Source organism: Parus major, chromosome Z, assembly GCF_001522545.3.
Source record: "Parus major isolate Abel chromosome Z, Parus_major1.1, whole genome shotgun sequence".
In the NCBI taxonomy this organism is placed as follows: domain Eukaryota; kingdom Metazoa; phylum Chordata; class Aves; order Passeriformes; family Paridae; genus Parus; species Parus major.
Genome location: NC_031799.1, coordinates 32,659,540 through 32,674,111, shown reverse-complemented (window position 1 = coordinate 32,674,111; position 14,572 = coordinate 32,659,540). Strand labels below are relative to the sequence as shown.

The window sequence follows — 14,572 nt, the reverse complement described above, 5'->3', positions numbered from 1 at the left end:
ATAGTGTGTCACTGGGCTGTGCAAGTCTTGGGTGTTCCTGTATTACAAATAATGGTGCTACTTATTACTAAATAAATCCCTGTAACAGTCTAGAATTCCCAGTAGAGATGCTCCTGACAAAGGGCATGTAGACGTGGGCACAGAGTGGTTTACACTTGATAAGCCACATGACTGGGAAAAGAGAGAACTCTCAGATGACAACAATGAAAAGAGCAAAGTGCACGCGAATGTTTGGTGTGCATGCTAGCAGAGCTGTAATAAGTCTGCTCAAAGAAGTGAAAAATTCTGGTTTGCTCCATTTATTCTGCTCTGCTGTCAGGGGAGGTTTAGGTTGAATATTAGAAAACGGTTCTTCTTCCCTAGGGTGGTTGGACACGGGAACAGGGAAGTACCCCGCTCCCCAGGGCAGCGGTCACAGCCCCAGTCTGACAGAGAGAGATCAAGAAACGTTTCGACAGTGCTCTCAGGCACATGGGGTGGCCCTTGGGGATGGTGCTGTGCAAGGCCAGAAGCTGGACTCGATGATCCTTTTCATTCCATTACAATTCCGCATGCTCTGTGCTTCAGTGAACCGGCCTTCTGTAGAACCAGTTGCACACCAGCTCCCTTCAGCGAGATGCTCCAGGACAGGGCAGTGCCCTCCCGCTGACCGCCGCTGCGGTCACTACGTGTCCGGCCCCGCCCCGCGCCGGCGGTGACGTGCGGCGGCGGTGACGCCCCATAAATAACGGGGCGAGGCCGGCGCTCCCCACTCAGCGGCGGCGGCGCCCGTGCCCGCGACCCTGCCCGTGCTCCAGTCGACGGCGGCTCCGGTTCCTCCTCCCGGGTGAGTTCGGCCGGCCCGGTGCTCCGGCGCGGCTCTGGGCGGCCGCGGCGGCGCTGGGCTGCTGCCCGCCCCGCGGGGCTGACTCCGCAATATGGTGGAAGCGGCGGCGGAGCGGGCGGGGGTGCGGCCCCGTGCGCGGTGCTGACCGCCGGGCCGCCCCCGCTGCCACCGCGGCCCGGCGCGCTTCGGTGCGCTAGCCGAGGCTCGCCCGGACTAGAAAGTCCTGAGAGCCTCGTCCGCCCCTGGGAGCGGCGTTGGAATGCCCCATCCCGGAAGCGGCCCGTGGAGGCACTTGGGAAAGCAGTGCGCCTTCCTGCTTTGGGTACCGCGGCGAGCCAGAGCGGGCGGCTGCTGCGCCGCGCTGCTTTCTTGCACTTCTCCCCATAGCGAGAGGGGAGAGTAGGGATGAAGTTTGTGAAGTAGCCTGAGCGCTTTCCTCTCCAGCGCTTGCTGTCTCTGAAATATGCTTCGACTTGGATTCTAGGCGTCTCACTCAGCTGCTTCAGAGGAGTGGATCCGACTTCAGCTAGGGCTGAACCTATTCAAAGGGTTTCTGAAACCGTGCAAGATTCTACTTGTCTTCCTTTTCTTTAGGAGTAGGAACAGCTTCACAGTTTATTGACTAGAATTCAAATGCATGCCCTGTGTGGATGGATTTTATGAGACACACTATGAACATTGAATAATCCTTAAAGTAACGGCCCTTCTTCCCTAAGAGGCCAGATTCTGTGCCGTTATCATCTTCCTTGTTCTGTAGTACGGTTTGCAGTTCATAGTGAAGTCCAGCTGAACTCCCAAGTGATCTGACTTGTAATACTATGTGTGTGTTACAAGTTCCTGAGGGTATTTAAATTCTTATTAAATTTAGGGAAAGCTTCTTTGTTACTGCTGTAACCATTGTCTGTTACTTGTCTTGCTTGTTTCATGTACAGTCTCATTACAGGCATTACTTTATTGCACGTGTATGTTAATACGTGCAAATATGCCTGCAAAGTGTTAACAGGATGCCTTTGTCCTCGTTCTCCATTATGTAATGGGGAAAAGTTTTATTTTCCCTCAGGTGGAATATTAACACATTCCTTTTTTGGTGTCATACTTATGAGATGGAAAACTGCTGTTGGCTCTTGGACAAACCTAGCAAAAGGCCTTGTAAACCACAATCCTTTTGAGGACGGACTCCTAGTTTACGTTTTTGTTGCCTTCATTCATGCAGATTCTTCTGGAACTTAAGCATTATGTGAAATCATTAGTGGAAAAGGTGCTTCTTGAAGATGTAGTTCAGCCTGCACGTGTGCATAGGAAGACAGTGTGCTTCAGTGCGTTCTCCTTACGTGGTACTGCAATACTCTGCCCCTTCTATAGGGTTATTGTGGGGAGAGCTGTTAGAATTTTCTCCATGGGAATACATGTTGGAATGCATGTTGAGTACTGTACATTTGTTGAATGACCAATGTTTGCAACTCATTTCAATGGTGAGTGTGTAATAATTTAGTCTAAATTAGCATAAAGGAGATTTATTTTCTGCAGGAGGGAGTTCCAATGCTCTCAGTGTCACAGGAATGTTAACTCCTTAGCAAGCAGAACAGAGTGAGCCTTAGGTGGGCTCCCTAGAAGATCTAATCTGATTAAAGTTATTGGTGGTGGATTCTTTGTTTGACTTGGACATAATAAACTAGATTTTTAGTGACTTCCAGGATGGCTTTTATTTGTCCTGGCTCAACAGATAAGTCTGTCTTAATTCTTCTAGAAAAAAATAAGTGACTCCATCTCCTGGTTGTTCATCAGTGAACTGCTGTACCTCAAAGCCTATGTCGTGCATATGGCTGTACTTGCATTACCTAAATTAAGTTTTGGATTTGTAAATTGTTACAATACAATCTGATTTCTGTATGCATGAATGTGAACATCCTGGTCCCAGTAAATGGGGTGGATCACAGAAAGGTTGTTGGTTTTAAAGTTTGATGGTTGGAATGAGCAGATACGATGCCATAACTCATACATGTTTCTTTCACAGGCTGTGCAAGATTCAAGACGTGAAAAAATGGCATTGGCAGCAGTTGATCCACAGCAGGTATGTCTGAGTAAGTCCCATAATTTCTTTGTCTAGATCATAAAAATAGGAGTCAAGTAACACCTTTCTCTTTTAAACAGAACATTGTATCAAGGGTTGCCAACCTTCCTTTGGTGAGCTCCACCTATGATATGGTGTCCACAGCTTACATCACCACAAAGGACAATCATCCTTATCTGAAGTCAGTATGTGAGATAGCAGAGAAAGGAGTGAAGACGATTACATCAGTAGCCATGACAAGTGCTATGCCTATCATTCAGAAACTGGAACCACAAAGTAAGGCAAAGATGAAGCTGTTCATAACTTTAGTTCAACTGATTGTTTTTTATATCCAGATGCACTTATGGTTTAACATGGTCATGCTGGTCTTGAATTCTGTTTTGGGTAGCTGACTGAAGCTGTTGCCTGACTTGTTGCATAACTGATTACACATTGATAAGACTTTAAAAAAACCCGTAATAATCCAGAGTGAAAGCATATTCCAACTTTCGTAATACTAAATTGATGGATGACTTTTGATATGTGAAGTTATTACGCAGTCTCTTGCTCAATACCTTCCTCACTTTTCACCTGGTTTCAAATGCTACTGCTGTATTTTCTTACACTGAGAACTAGTTAAATTTAGAAGCTGTGTCACAAGGTTGTTGTAACCAGAAGCCTGGTTTTATAGAATGGCAAAGGTCAAGTTATTTCAGCTGCTTCTACAAGTTGCTTGTGAATTATCAAATGAATTTTCTTTGCCTGCAAGAAGTTTTTTTCTTACATTGTAAATCTGCCTTGTTCTTTGGCTTCGCTGCCTCAAACCTCATTGAAAAGAGGAGGAAACTATTTCAGGGATATTGCATGCATGAGTTCTTTTTCAAAACAAGTTTTCAGTTTGAGTTGTTTTACTCAGGGAAAAAGTAATTAAAACAAACTCTTGTAATTTCTTTTATAGTTGTAGTTGCCAACAGCTATGCTTGTATAGGTCTAGACAAAATTGAAGAGAGACTGCCTATACTGAATCAACCCACCGACAAGGTAAGTTCTTTCCATTTATGTATGTTGAACAGAAGAACCATACACCCTTCTTTTCTATTATCACTAAAACCCCAGGGAGACACGTTTCAAACCACTGTGCCTGAAGCACAGCTTGGAAGCAAGGAGAGAATCAGAGATGTATCTGTAGGACTGTTCATTGCCTTTGAGAGACCATTGAGTTGTTTGGTTTTTTTCCCCATTGTTTGAAATTGCCCACCACGACAACATCTTTCTATAGGTGCAGTTTACTGGTGGGTGTCTTTTAAAATGTGAGTCTTTGCCTCTTTCTTGCTCTATGTGAAGCACCTAGATTACATTCACTGAAGTTTTTTGAGCTGAAAGCTGTGTGGCAGTCATGTTCTTTCTTCTCTTGTACATATTTTTTCAGGGCAAATTTTCTTCTAGATAACCAATAGTTGTACAAGCTTTAGCATAAATTTATTATTTCCTGGATTATGTAGCTCTCAACTAGCTAATACTTCTAGTAAATACAAGCATGTCCTGTGGCAGGTTGTTGCCAATGCCAAGGATGTAGTTGTTGGAGCCAGAGAAGCTGTAACAACCACTGTGACTGGTGCCAAGGAAACTGTTGCTCACACAATCACTGGAGTTGTGGGCAAGACTAAAGAAGCAGTGCAAGACAGCGTAGAAATGACCAAGTCAGTTGTCAGTGGCAGCATTAACACTGTCCTGGGAAGTCGTGTGGTGCAAATGGTGAGCAGCGGTGTGGACAGTGCTCTCACAAAATCAGAGACCCTTGTGGACCAGTATCTTCCACTTACAGAAGCAGAACTAGGTAAGACCAATTGAAGGTTTGATTTTGTTGGAATGATCATATTGGAGAGAAGCAAGCAATTATCTATTTATTGTTTGCTCATAGTGGGGAAGGGGGCACATGCTTCCCAAACGGGCTTTTGCCTTGCTGATTGTAGTAGCAGCATCTTCACAAGGAAGCAGAGTGAAAATAAGGATTTCTCTGTAAGGTGGTCTATCAGCCTACGTATTGGTGCTAAAGGACTACTCAACAAGCCCTGTATTCAGCTGTTACTAGGCAGATAAAATTGTCTCAGACCTCTTTAGTATTATTTATTATTTACTATTTATTATTTAGTAGACCTCCAGCTATTAATTTGCTTCCTTTCTGCATACCTAGAGAAAGAAGCTGCAAACGTTGAAGGCTTTGAAGTTGGAGTCCAAAAGCCAAGCTACTATGTTAGACTAGGATCCTTGTCTTCAAAAGTCCGTGCACGTGCCTACCAACAAGCCTTAAACAAAGTTAGAGATGCTAAACAGAAAAGCCAGGAGACAATCTCTCAGCTCAATTACACTGTTAGTCTGGTAAGTTTAAGCTTTCACCTGATACATAAAAAAACATATGTTGGCCTTGGTTTAGAGTGAAGAAAACAACCAAAAGAGTCACAGGAAAACAGGGATGGCTCTCTGATTAAATGCATAAATACATTATTACATGTATTATGTGTATTACATTAAATACAAAAAAATTTGCCATTAAGAGATTTTGGAGAGTTCTAAATCAGGCTAAGATGTGAACTAATGAACAATTGCATGTAATTGCACTGCAGAAATAGAAGTGAACATGTTTGATTTTATTCCTGTTTTTTAGTGCTGGTTTTGATACATAATTCATTCAGTGAAGGAATTGTTATGCAATTTAGAAACACAACAGTCCTTTTTATTAGTAAAATTTCAAATTCTTTTGGGACTTGCTCTCTAGCTGTTTCTATCTCTGAGCGCTTCTGGTACTTCATAGTCTTATCCCAGCAAATACTTTTATGTACATGACAAACTGCACATAGAGTCATGGCCTAGACACTTTCAATTCCTCGGGAAATAGCTGAGGCAGAGGGGAACACTACATAACATCTTAAAACTGCTTTCAGTTTTCAATTCTTTGATGAGACTAAACACACTCTTACACTCCCCAAAATTATTTATACTGATTTTATGAAGTATTTTAAAAGACAGTTACAAAACAGTCAAGGCAGAGAAGCCCTAAAGCATCTGTTTGGACTCTTGGCTCTACTTCCTTATTTGGCTGTATTTCAGATCGAGTATGCCAGAAAGAACGTGAATAGTGCCAATAAGAAACTTCTTGGTGCTCAGGAAAAGCTTTATCAGTCCTGGGTAGAATGGAAGAAAAATACAGCCCAAAGTGATGGTGATGATCTGCGTATTGCTGAGGTAAATAGATGTAAATGTACACTAGAAATAAATGTATTGTATCCCATCAAGGTCATGGCAAGCTAACAGTCCCTGAAGTGTGCAACATTGAGGCTGGATGCTGAAGCTGAGGGCAGATGACTTCCAAGAAGTAGGAGACCTGAACTCTTTAAATGAACCTGCTTCATGCACACCCTCTGGGGTTCATTCTCCTCTCTTGAGAATGTTCATCTTGTTTGGCATGTGAACCTGTGTTGGGATATCTGTATGTAGATTAGCTAGAAACCATTTATGTGATGTGTCCAGACCAGAAATAATGATATGTCAGCAGTTTTAGGCACAGACTCACTGAATCCTGCACATAGCTTTCAGGGATAGTTCATTGATTAGAATGTACTTACCTGCTGTGACTTGTTATCCAGAGTTGAAACAAGAATCTGCTTGACTGTCACTGGGTAGAAGCTATCAGTTTCTTTTCACAAAGATTACTTGAGTGCTGAAGAAATATCAAGTTGCTTCTAAATCTTTGATGCTTCAGACTTAAAATCTGGTTTATTATCTGCTATAGCTTTATTACATCCCCTTTGCTTCTTTAAGTATCTTGATCAACATAAAGCTGCTACAGTCATAACAAGACACTAATGTGCTGTTACGCTTGTTCTTTCTAGCACATTGAGTCAAGAACTCTAGCTATTGCACGAAGCCTCACTCAGCAGCTTCAGACCACCTGCCTCACACTGGTCTCAAGCCTACAGGGGCTGCCACAGAATGTACAGGATCAGGTTTACAGTGTTGGGTCAATGGCAGGTGATGTCTACCAGAGCTTTCGGTCAGCATCCTCCTTCCAAGAATTATCAGACAGCTTTATTGCAGCCAGCAAAGGACAGCTGAAGAAAATGAAGGAGTCTCTGGATGATGTGATGGATTATCTTGTTAACAACACACCGCTCAACTGGCTGGTAGGTCCCTTTTACCTACAACTGCCTGGCATTCAGCATGCTGAAAGCAAAGGTGAAGGGGAGGAAAGTTCCAGCCAGAAAGACAAACAGCCTGAACACACTACTGAATAAACTGTGTAGCAAGCATATACTCTGCTGACTGACCAAATAAGTGGCCTTACTAAGTGTAGCTGTCAAAAAAATCCATTTTCACCATTTTTTGGTGAACAGTCTATAAATACAGGAATAGGGGAATCTACAGGCCAGGAAACTTACACGTGGGCTGTATTGTCCTGTGTAGTTAAGCCATCCTTAAAAATTCAAACTAAACTCAAGTGCCTAATTATGGGCAGCTGACAGTTGTCAAGACACCCTGTTTGTCTGTCAAGCCCTCATTGTGTTTCAGTGGTATTAATAATCTAAATGAAATCCACCATAGCTTTGATTTGCTGCTTAATTTCTCCCAGAATGATATGAAAGCCTTACGTACTATGAAATGCATTTAAAAGTTCTACAGTCTATCTATTTACACTTAAATGCTATGATTGCTTCATATCATACGTTTGATAATTGTGCATCTGACTATCTCAGATTCTATTGCTACATAATTCACGACAAAAGTTCTGTAAGTATAGAATGCCAAAGCTAAAAGTGGGGTTTCTGAATGAGTCAGCTGGAGTTAAATGCTGTTACAGTTTTAACATTAACTGTATAAACTTAAGTATTGTATAACATAATAACTTGACCACAGAATTATAGAACATTTCAAGCTGGAGTGGACCCATAAGTGTCACCAAGTTTGACTCCTGCTCCTTGCAGGGCTACCTAAAAACTGAAAAACTAAACCTTATGACTAAAAGCATCATCTAGATGCTTCATGAACACTGTTCCAGTGACTGACCAAATAATTATAAACAATTTTTTTTAATATGCAGTATAAAAGAAGATTCATGCTGTTTGTACCCAGGTGCCTGCTGTTGTGAGTGTGTGTTTATGTAGCCATTGTTTTGTAACTCATTTTTGTATGTTAGTAATAAATGCTTTAGTAGCCAAAGCCTGTCTCCTTTGTTTTAAAACAATCTAACTTGCTCTTCTGTGACTCCCTCAAACTGGGTCCAGCAGAAAGCAAGTTTGACATGCAGATGAAGTAGATGTGCATTGAAAATGTTTGTGTATGTATTGATAGATGAGATTCTGCTGCAGCATTTCCTTCCTTTTGGATTTCTGTGTATCTGTCCAGTGAGTCTTAGCTTTACTGATGCTTTTGTTGATCCTTGCTGTTGTCACCTTTAAAGATGACCTAAGCTGTGAGCTGATGGATGTTCTAATATTGAAAAGAGATGGATATGGACAAAAGAATCCTCTCCTCCCTTCACAGTAGGTGTTGTGTGTGGCCATCTACCAGCTTTGTCTTCTGACTGCCTATAAACAGTTTTTGCTTCTCAGCTGCATCACCAGTTTTAACTTGACTTTATTTGTTCTCTTGAACTTGAGTGACAAATGTATGTTTACATTCAACTACTTCAGTGGAATTATTTGTTCTCAGTAAGTCCTGTGAACCCCTCCACTGGAAAAGAAGTAGTTGCTAAGAAATAAGCTTTCTTGCGTTAGTGCTGTCCAGGTAAGTTGTATCTTTTTTTCTGATGCATGCCCTGTACAACTTGGGGTTGCAATCATCTAGTGTTGCAGTGCCAGCCATCATTTTCAAAGAAGTGACAAAGCAGTATAAGGCAAAAATGCTGTTCAAAGAAAAACTTATCAGATAGCCGCACAGTGCTACATGGAACAAATACCTCTACTTGGCATGATTTAGGCACTAAAGCAAATTATATGTTGTCCAGCCTTCTAATGTGAGCGGGTTAGCTGTTAGATCAGGGTTGGCCTAGAAGTGTGAGGAAGACTGGTTTAAGCACAATATTAAATGAAACTGTAGAAAAACAGGTTTGCAGGTAAAGATTCTGTAATTTACAATGTTTAATACTCACTTTATTTAAGGGAGGTGTTTAACATGAAATCAACATGAGATGGTGAGACTCCTTTCCATCTTGGGTCTGAGTTAAGACTTCTAGAGACATAGTGCTTTCAGGAATTAATTTATTTTAAAGTTTACTATTACACAGGTCCAGTGAGAATTTTATTTCTATTTGCAATAATACCCATAGAATGCATCCATAGAATGAGGTGTGCTCAGGAACTGAGCTGGATGGAACTAATTAGGTGTAGAAGGAGTGGGCTGTTGAAAGAATGGAATTCCTATTCTATGTGTGCTTTAAAGTCTTATTACTCTGGGACTTCATCCTGAGGTGATCTATCAAATAAGATACTCAAACTTTTCAGTGTCTTTTAAGGACTGAGAAATAAACAGCATCATCTAGCATTAGTGCAGATGCAGTACATTGTGTCTCTTCTGTCTTGTGTTACTGGTCTGTATTCTTGCGTGGGTGTCCAGCTTTACTAAATTGCAGCAAGCAGATGAAGTAGAATGCAAGTAAAAGTTGCTACCAGCCTAGACCTTCAAAGCACTTCTTCCTTACCATGTGCTGTAGGGTGACTTCTGTTCAAAAGTTACTTGGACTTCTGGCAGCTGACCTATAACTGGTGGCTGCAAACAGGGCAAGGCCTGGTTAAATTCTTACCTAATGGCTGGTCACCTGTGTCATGGTGTTGTGGTAGGTGCTTGTTTTGTTGGACGGTGCCTGCCCTCCCTCCAAGTGTTTTTAAGTTTCTGTCCACACATGCACAGCCCCCCATCCCCCATCAGAATTAGGAAGACTCTTCTCTAGAGGAAGGTGCTTCCTCACAAATAAAGACGGGAAAGCTGAGTTACTGACATCTTACCTTTTTCTCTCCAACTGCATGTATTAAACATCTCAGCTGCACTGCACAGAAGCTTTGTTCCTCTTAGTCCAAAATCACATTTGAGAATATAGCTTGGGCTAGAAAATTTTGAGGTTTCTCTGTCTGAAAACTTTTTAAAATGGTAAGACCAGATGTGTTGAAAATGACAGGAAGTAGATTCAACTGTTTTCAGCAAGGCAGGTAAACTAGACTAAATGGAAGAATGTCAAATGCTGCTAATTGCAGAAAACCTGGGATAGTAAAGGTTATAATACTAACATCATTATCACTTGTAAGGTTATTTAGGGTTTATTTGGAATTAAGAAAATTACTTTTTCTCTTCTAGAGATCACTCAAAAATTGTTCATGCTAGTTGACACTTTCTCTTCCCAGGTGCATTTAAGAGAGAACTATTATTCTATCATTGCTGATAATAGTTTTCTAGAAAACCTTTCAATATAAGCATTTGTGAATAGCTCCATATGGTATGCAAGTTTTGCAAACATTTTTATAGCATTGGTCAAGCCCAAATTACAAGATTTGTGTAAGGCCTGGAGATGAAGCTAGGTTGCCTCAATCTAAAAAAAGTGTAAAGCTTTGGAAATACCTCTTATTCTTCAAGATTAATATTTTTGCAATCTTTTCCAAAATTCAACTTAGGTAATATTTTATAGCTAATAAAATATGTGAAAGGATTTGGGAACAACTGATAAATTATTTCTCACTATTTAAAAAAATCAGTAGCTACCACTAAAAAGCTCTTTTAAACCTTCATAATTAAAAATATTAAACAAAACTGAACTTGTTTTAAAGTATGCTTGGTTACTAATTTGCATGATCAGAGGGTCTTACATGAAGTAGCTTGCTGGAGGTATTGTGGACAGTGTTTTGATAAATGATTTTTATTTCATTTATTGCCAGTTTTATTTCTTTTGGATAATACAGTCTCTGATGGCTAAAAATAAGCACTTGTTTTGAAAGTTTACATAATGAGAATGCTGTGTCAAAATGCTAGTGGTTCAGGTCTAAAATCTTAGCAAGAAGAAAATGGATTGAAGTTAGAATTGACATTAACATTTATATATGAAGACAGCAAAATGCCAAAATATTTTTTGGCACTGTTTTATGTGAGGATTTTGGAAGTATTATATCTTTGTAAATGATATACTGAATCATGAAGAGAAATTGCATGAAGAAGGAGTTACATACTCTTTTATTGCAAGAATTGCTAGGAAGCTGAAAGAAAGCAGTGAGTCAACTGTGAAAAGTGGTGTGGAAGCAAGGGTCTTTTACATAAGCAATCCCATAACACCAAGGGCTTGGCATTGTTTTAGTTAGACTGGTGCAGATGTCAGAATATGTGATTCTAATACAATTTAGCTCAGTCAAAACGGAGGTGAATCATACTGACATCTAGTCTGTTTTACTCATGCTGAGATACACTGCAATTTGAGGTTCTTTCATGGCTATCAAAAAACTTACATTAAAGGAGTCAAGTTCTTCTGCTGCATGCATTAAGGAGATGAAGAAGGCAGAAACTTAAATGTGAGCAATTACTCTGTTGTCACTAAGAATAAACTGGTTATAAGTAATAAAAACCTCTTAATGTATAACAGAGAAAATTCCTACTGGTCAGACACACTTAAAAAACATGGCTGTGTCCTGGTCAGTTTAAATATATATAACCATCCATTTGGGCACGTTCTTATTTGTAAGAATGTATTTTGCAACATAAGAATTGTTTTTCTACCTGTATTTGTATACTGCAGTATGAAATACAAGATCATGTGCTGATAATGGGAAAACTTGTTGCTTTCTCTAAGTGCAGTAATGAGAGTTTTAGGAAAACTGCCATAAGCAGAAAGATGGAAAATAATTCTTTCTGGTAGAAAGATGTGTTTCCTCCATTCCTAGTGCCTTTTGATCTTTTGGGAAACAAAAATTACTGATGTTATTTTGATCAAGCTTAAGTTCTCAAAGTGGTCCACACATTTCATGGTATCCACAGTAGTTCCTGGTTAGTCACATGCTGCTTAAGTTCTTCTAAAGATCAATTTAAATAAATAACTAGTATTTAAAAGATCCCTGGTATCCAATGAATACCTATTCTGTAAGACCAGTAAATTAACATGTAGAGCTTCTGTGTTGAGCACAGCCTAGTAACTGAAGCAGTACTCCCTTTATTTGATACATTGTCAGCCCTCCTGCCCTGCCTTCATAGCAGGCAAAGCATAGATTTTTATTGCTTACTGTCTCATTAAAGTAAGTCATAAGGTGTTTCGTAGTTAGGGAATGCATTAAAAATGCCACTTCAGTTGGTGCTGAGCTTAAGTTACAGAAATGCCTACAAGCTGCTGTTGCTTTGAACAGAAACACTCCTGTCAAAATGCAGCAGTAGTTATTTGCTGATACTGTGTCTGGCTCCAAGTATGGCACATCACCAACATTAAAACTAACTATAAATCATATCACAGATATGAGTATTTTTTACCTAGGCCGAAAAAACTTATGAGTAAATTGCTTAATTTTATCCTATTTTTCAGAAGTGCCTAAGTAATCTAAGTCCTACAAAGGGGACTTAAGGGTTGGGACTTAAGCTCCTAAGTGTCTTAGACAACATTTTTAGAAGTCTGCAACATCCATGTATCCACTGATGTCTCTCTGGCAATTCCTGAAACCCTGTGCTGCTTAGCAGTACAGAATATGCGCAGTTAAAATGGAGGCCAAAGTGACATTGCAGTTCCAGGTTTTGGTTTCATAAAAAAAAAAATGTCTGATGCAGACGTTGGCATCCAGAGCAACACAGCAATCCCTATCAATCTCCTCAGGGCAGATTACTTTGTATAGTCCATTGCTTCTGTGAAAAGAAGAAAGGTAAAATTAGTTTTAAAACCTCCTTTCTTAATTTTCTGGTCACCAGTTTCACTAAATTTAGTCTACTGCGTTCAGCTCTTGTCTGTCTCTACTGTATAAAGTCCTACCTTCTAAGCAACTGATTTCCATCTTGTGTTGTATTTGATCTGTCTTAATGGTTTGTGTTTTCTATATGTCTGAACATATTTCGCTCTGTAATCAGGATGTTTGGTCTGATTTCTGGAGGTGCTGAGCATCTTTGTATCCTGTCATCAGTGAAGGACTACTGCACAAATCTGTTTAGTTTTACTTTTAAATTGATTGAAATTTCATTCCTACACAGGTTCCAGATTTCACTATTACAGACCTGTCTTCAGAGTCAGATGATGTACCCGACATTTTGGATTTGGACGAAGAGGATCAACAGGATTTTTCACGCACAAATGGTCCTTACACTGCAGGGCAAAGAGCTGAATAGAGAAGCATAAAAATGTCTTTTTGATACAGTGTACCTTTGCCATGTTTAATTTAGATTTCTCCTTTTTAAAGATGATCCTGCCTAGTTTAGGGATTATGGGGATATTTTATTATTTTTTTTTAATCAGTACTGTTTCACTTAGCTGCATCAAAAATCTGGGTTTTTCAATGTAAGGAATGCACGCTACATTAATTGGTTAGCATGGGTGTCAGGCTCCCATTCTGCAAGCCAGCTATAGCCTAACCAGTGTAACCAACTAATCTGACCTTTGTGGATGATTTGTTCTTCTGCTGGTAGCAGCCATGAGAACACCCCAGTGCTTTGCATAAAGGGCTGCCAACAAAAGGAGTTGATGAGGATTTGCCCACCAAATTTCCCCTTTCAGTCTACGTGAAAAGCAGTGCTGCATCTACCTCTTTGCTGCTGGAAGGGGTAAGAGACTGTGTCTATCTCAGATTTTCTCAGGTTCTTTCATTAGGCTCTGCACCTACAGAGCTTAGAAGCTTAGAGCTTTCCTTTGGCAAGAGTGCTTTATGCACAAAAGGACTTCCTTTCTTTCCACATGCCTTCTGTGTGCAAATATTTTGGCATGATGTCATGATTTGTCATGATGCTATCAGTTGTGGCGCCTGAGACTAAAAGGGAGTAAATACTTCAATATTAAAGTATTTTGGGTATAAGGATAGCATTTAAATAAGGAAGGGAAAGAGAGTGTAAAAAGAAAGGAGAAATAGAGTAAAGAGATAAAGACTTCGGATAAAAGAAAACTTGGAAAAAAAGAAGGAATTGAATGTGAGTTCTGGTGACAGTGGTTTTTAAAAAATCTTTTAATAAAATCTCACTCAGTTATTTGCTAAGGGCTGGTGAGTCTGCATTTGCTCGCACACAGTAACTTCTCTGGGAGTTGGGGAGAGTGGGAACGGGACTGGAGGCGGACTTGTTAACATTTCTGTGCGAGGACGAGGCCGAAGTGCTGTCGCAGAGACCTCTCGGTGTCGTCGGTGTGCCGGCGGCGCAGTCACGGGAGTTGCGGCAGAGCGCCGCTCTGCTGCGGCCGCGGCACGCCGCTGCGCCCTCATCCCGGGACACCTGTCGTTGTGAGGGCCTGCCAGTCTGCTCACGGAAATGCCTTGGAATAAAAGTTTGAACCGCACAGCCCTCTTGCCGGTGCGAGTTTTTCTTGTTAGGGAGGAGGGGGGCGTGGCGGGCTTATGTTGGTTTTGTTTTGTTTTTCTCACCGATTGCAAAATCCCTATTTAAACGGCAGGGCCCCCTGGAGAGATGCCTGCACCCGGACTACAGCTCCCGTGAGGCAGCGCGCCCGGCTCGCCTCGTCCTTGGGCTCCGGGGCGGGCGGGAGGTCTCGC

General features: G+C 41.0%; 1 protein-coding gene across 4 annotated transcripts; it reads left to right on the top strand.

Annotated features, from left to right (window-relative positions):
- The first annotated feature begins 718 nt into the window (after positions 1–718).
- On the top strand, positions 719–14,062 carry PLIN2 (perilipin 2). Of its 4 annotated transcripts, XM_015652439.3 has the most exons (10): positions 729–826; positions 2,040–2,160; positions 2,841–2,897; positions 2,978–3,173; positions 3,835–3,917; positions 4,428–4,713; positions 5,071–5,255; positions 5,985–6,119; positions 6,767–7,057; positions 13,071–14,062. In XM_015652439.3, exons 3-10 carry the CDS (start codon positions 2,868–2,870, stop codon positions 13,203–13,205), a joined length of 1,341 nt encoding a protein of 446 aa, XP_015507925.1. In that variant the 5' UTR covers positions 729–826; positions 2,040–2,160; positions 2,841–2,867; the 3' UTR covers positions 13,206–14,062. The 4 variants fall into 4 exon arrangements, with proteins under 4 accessions (XP_015507923.1, XP_015507925.1, XP_015507924.1 ...); XM_015652437.2 differs by lacking the exon at positions 2,040–2,160 and having other exon boundaries at positions 719–826; XM_015652438.3 differs by lacking the exon at positions 729–826 and having other exon boundaries at positions 1,119–2,160.
- The last annotated feature ends 510 nt before the right edge of the window (positions 14,063–14,572 follow it).

Excerpts from the sequence above, each read along its gene's own strand:
- PLIN2 (XM_015652437.2), top strand. The coding sequence starts at position 2,868 with ATGGCATTGGCAGCAGTTGATCCACAGCAG. Across the intron at positions 3,174-3,834 it reads TCAGAAACTGGAACCACAAA|TTGTAGTTGCCAACAGCTAT; the intron begins GTAAGGCAAAGA and ends TTTCTTTTATAG. Across the intron at positions 5,256-5,984 it reads TCAATTACACTGTTAGTCTG|ATCGAGTATGCCAGAAAGAA; the intron begins GTAAGTTTAAGC and ends GCTGTATTTCAG.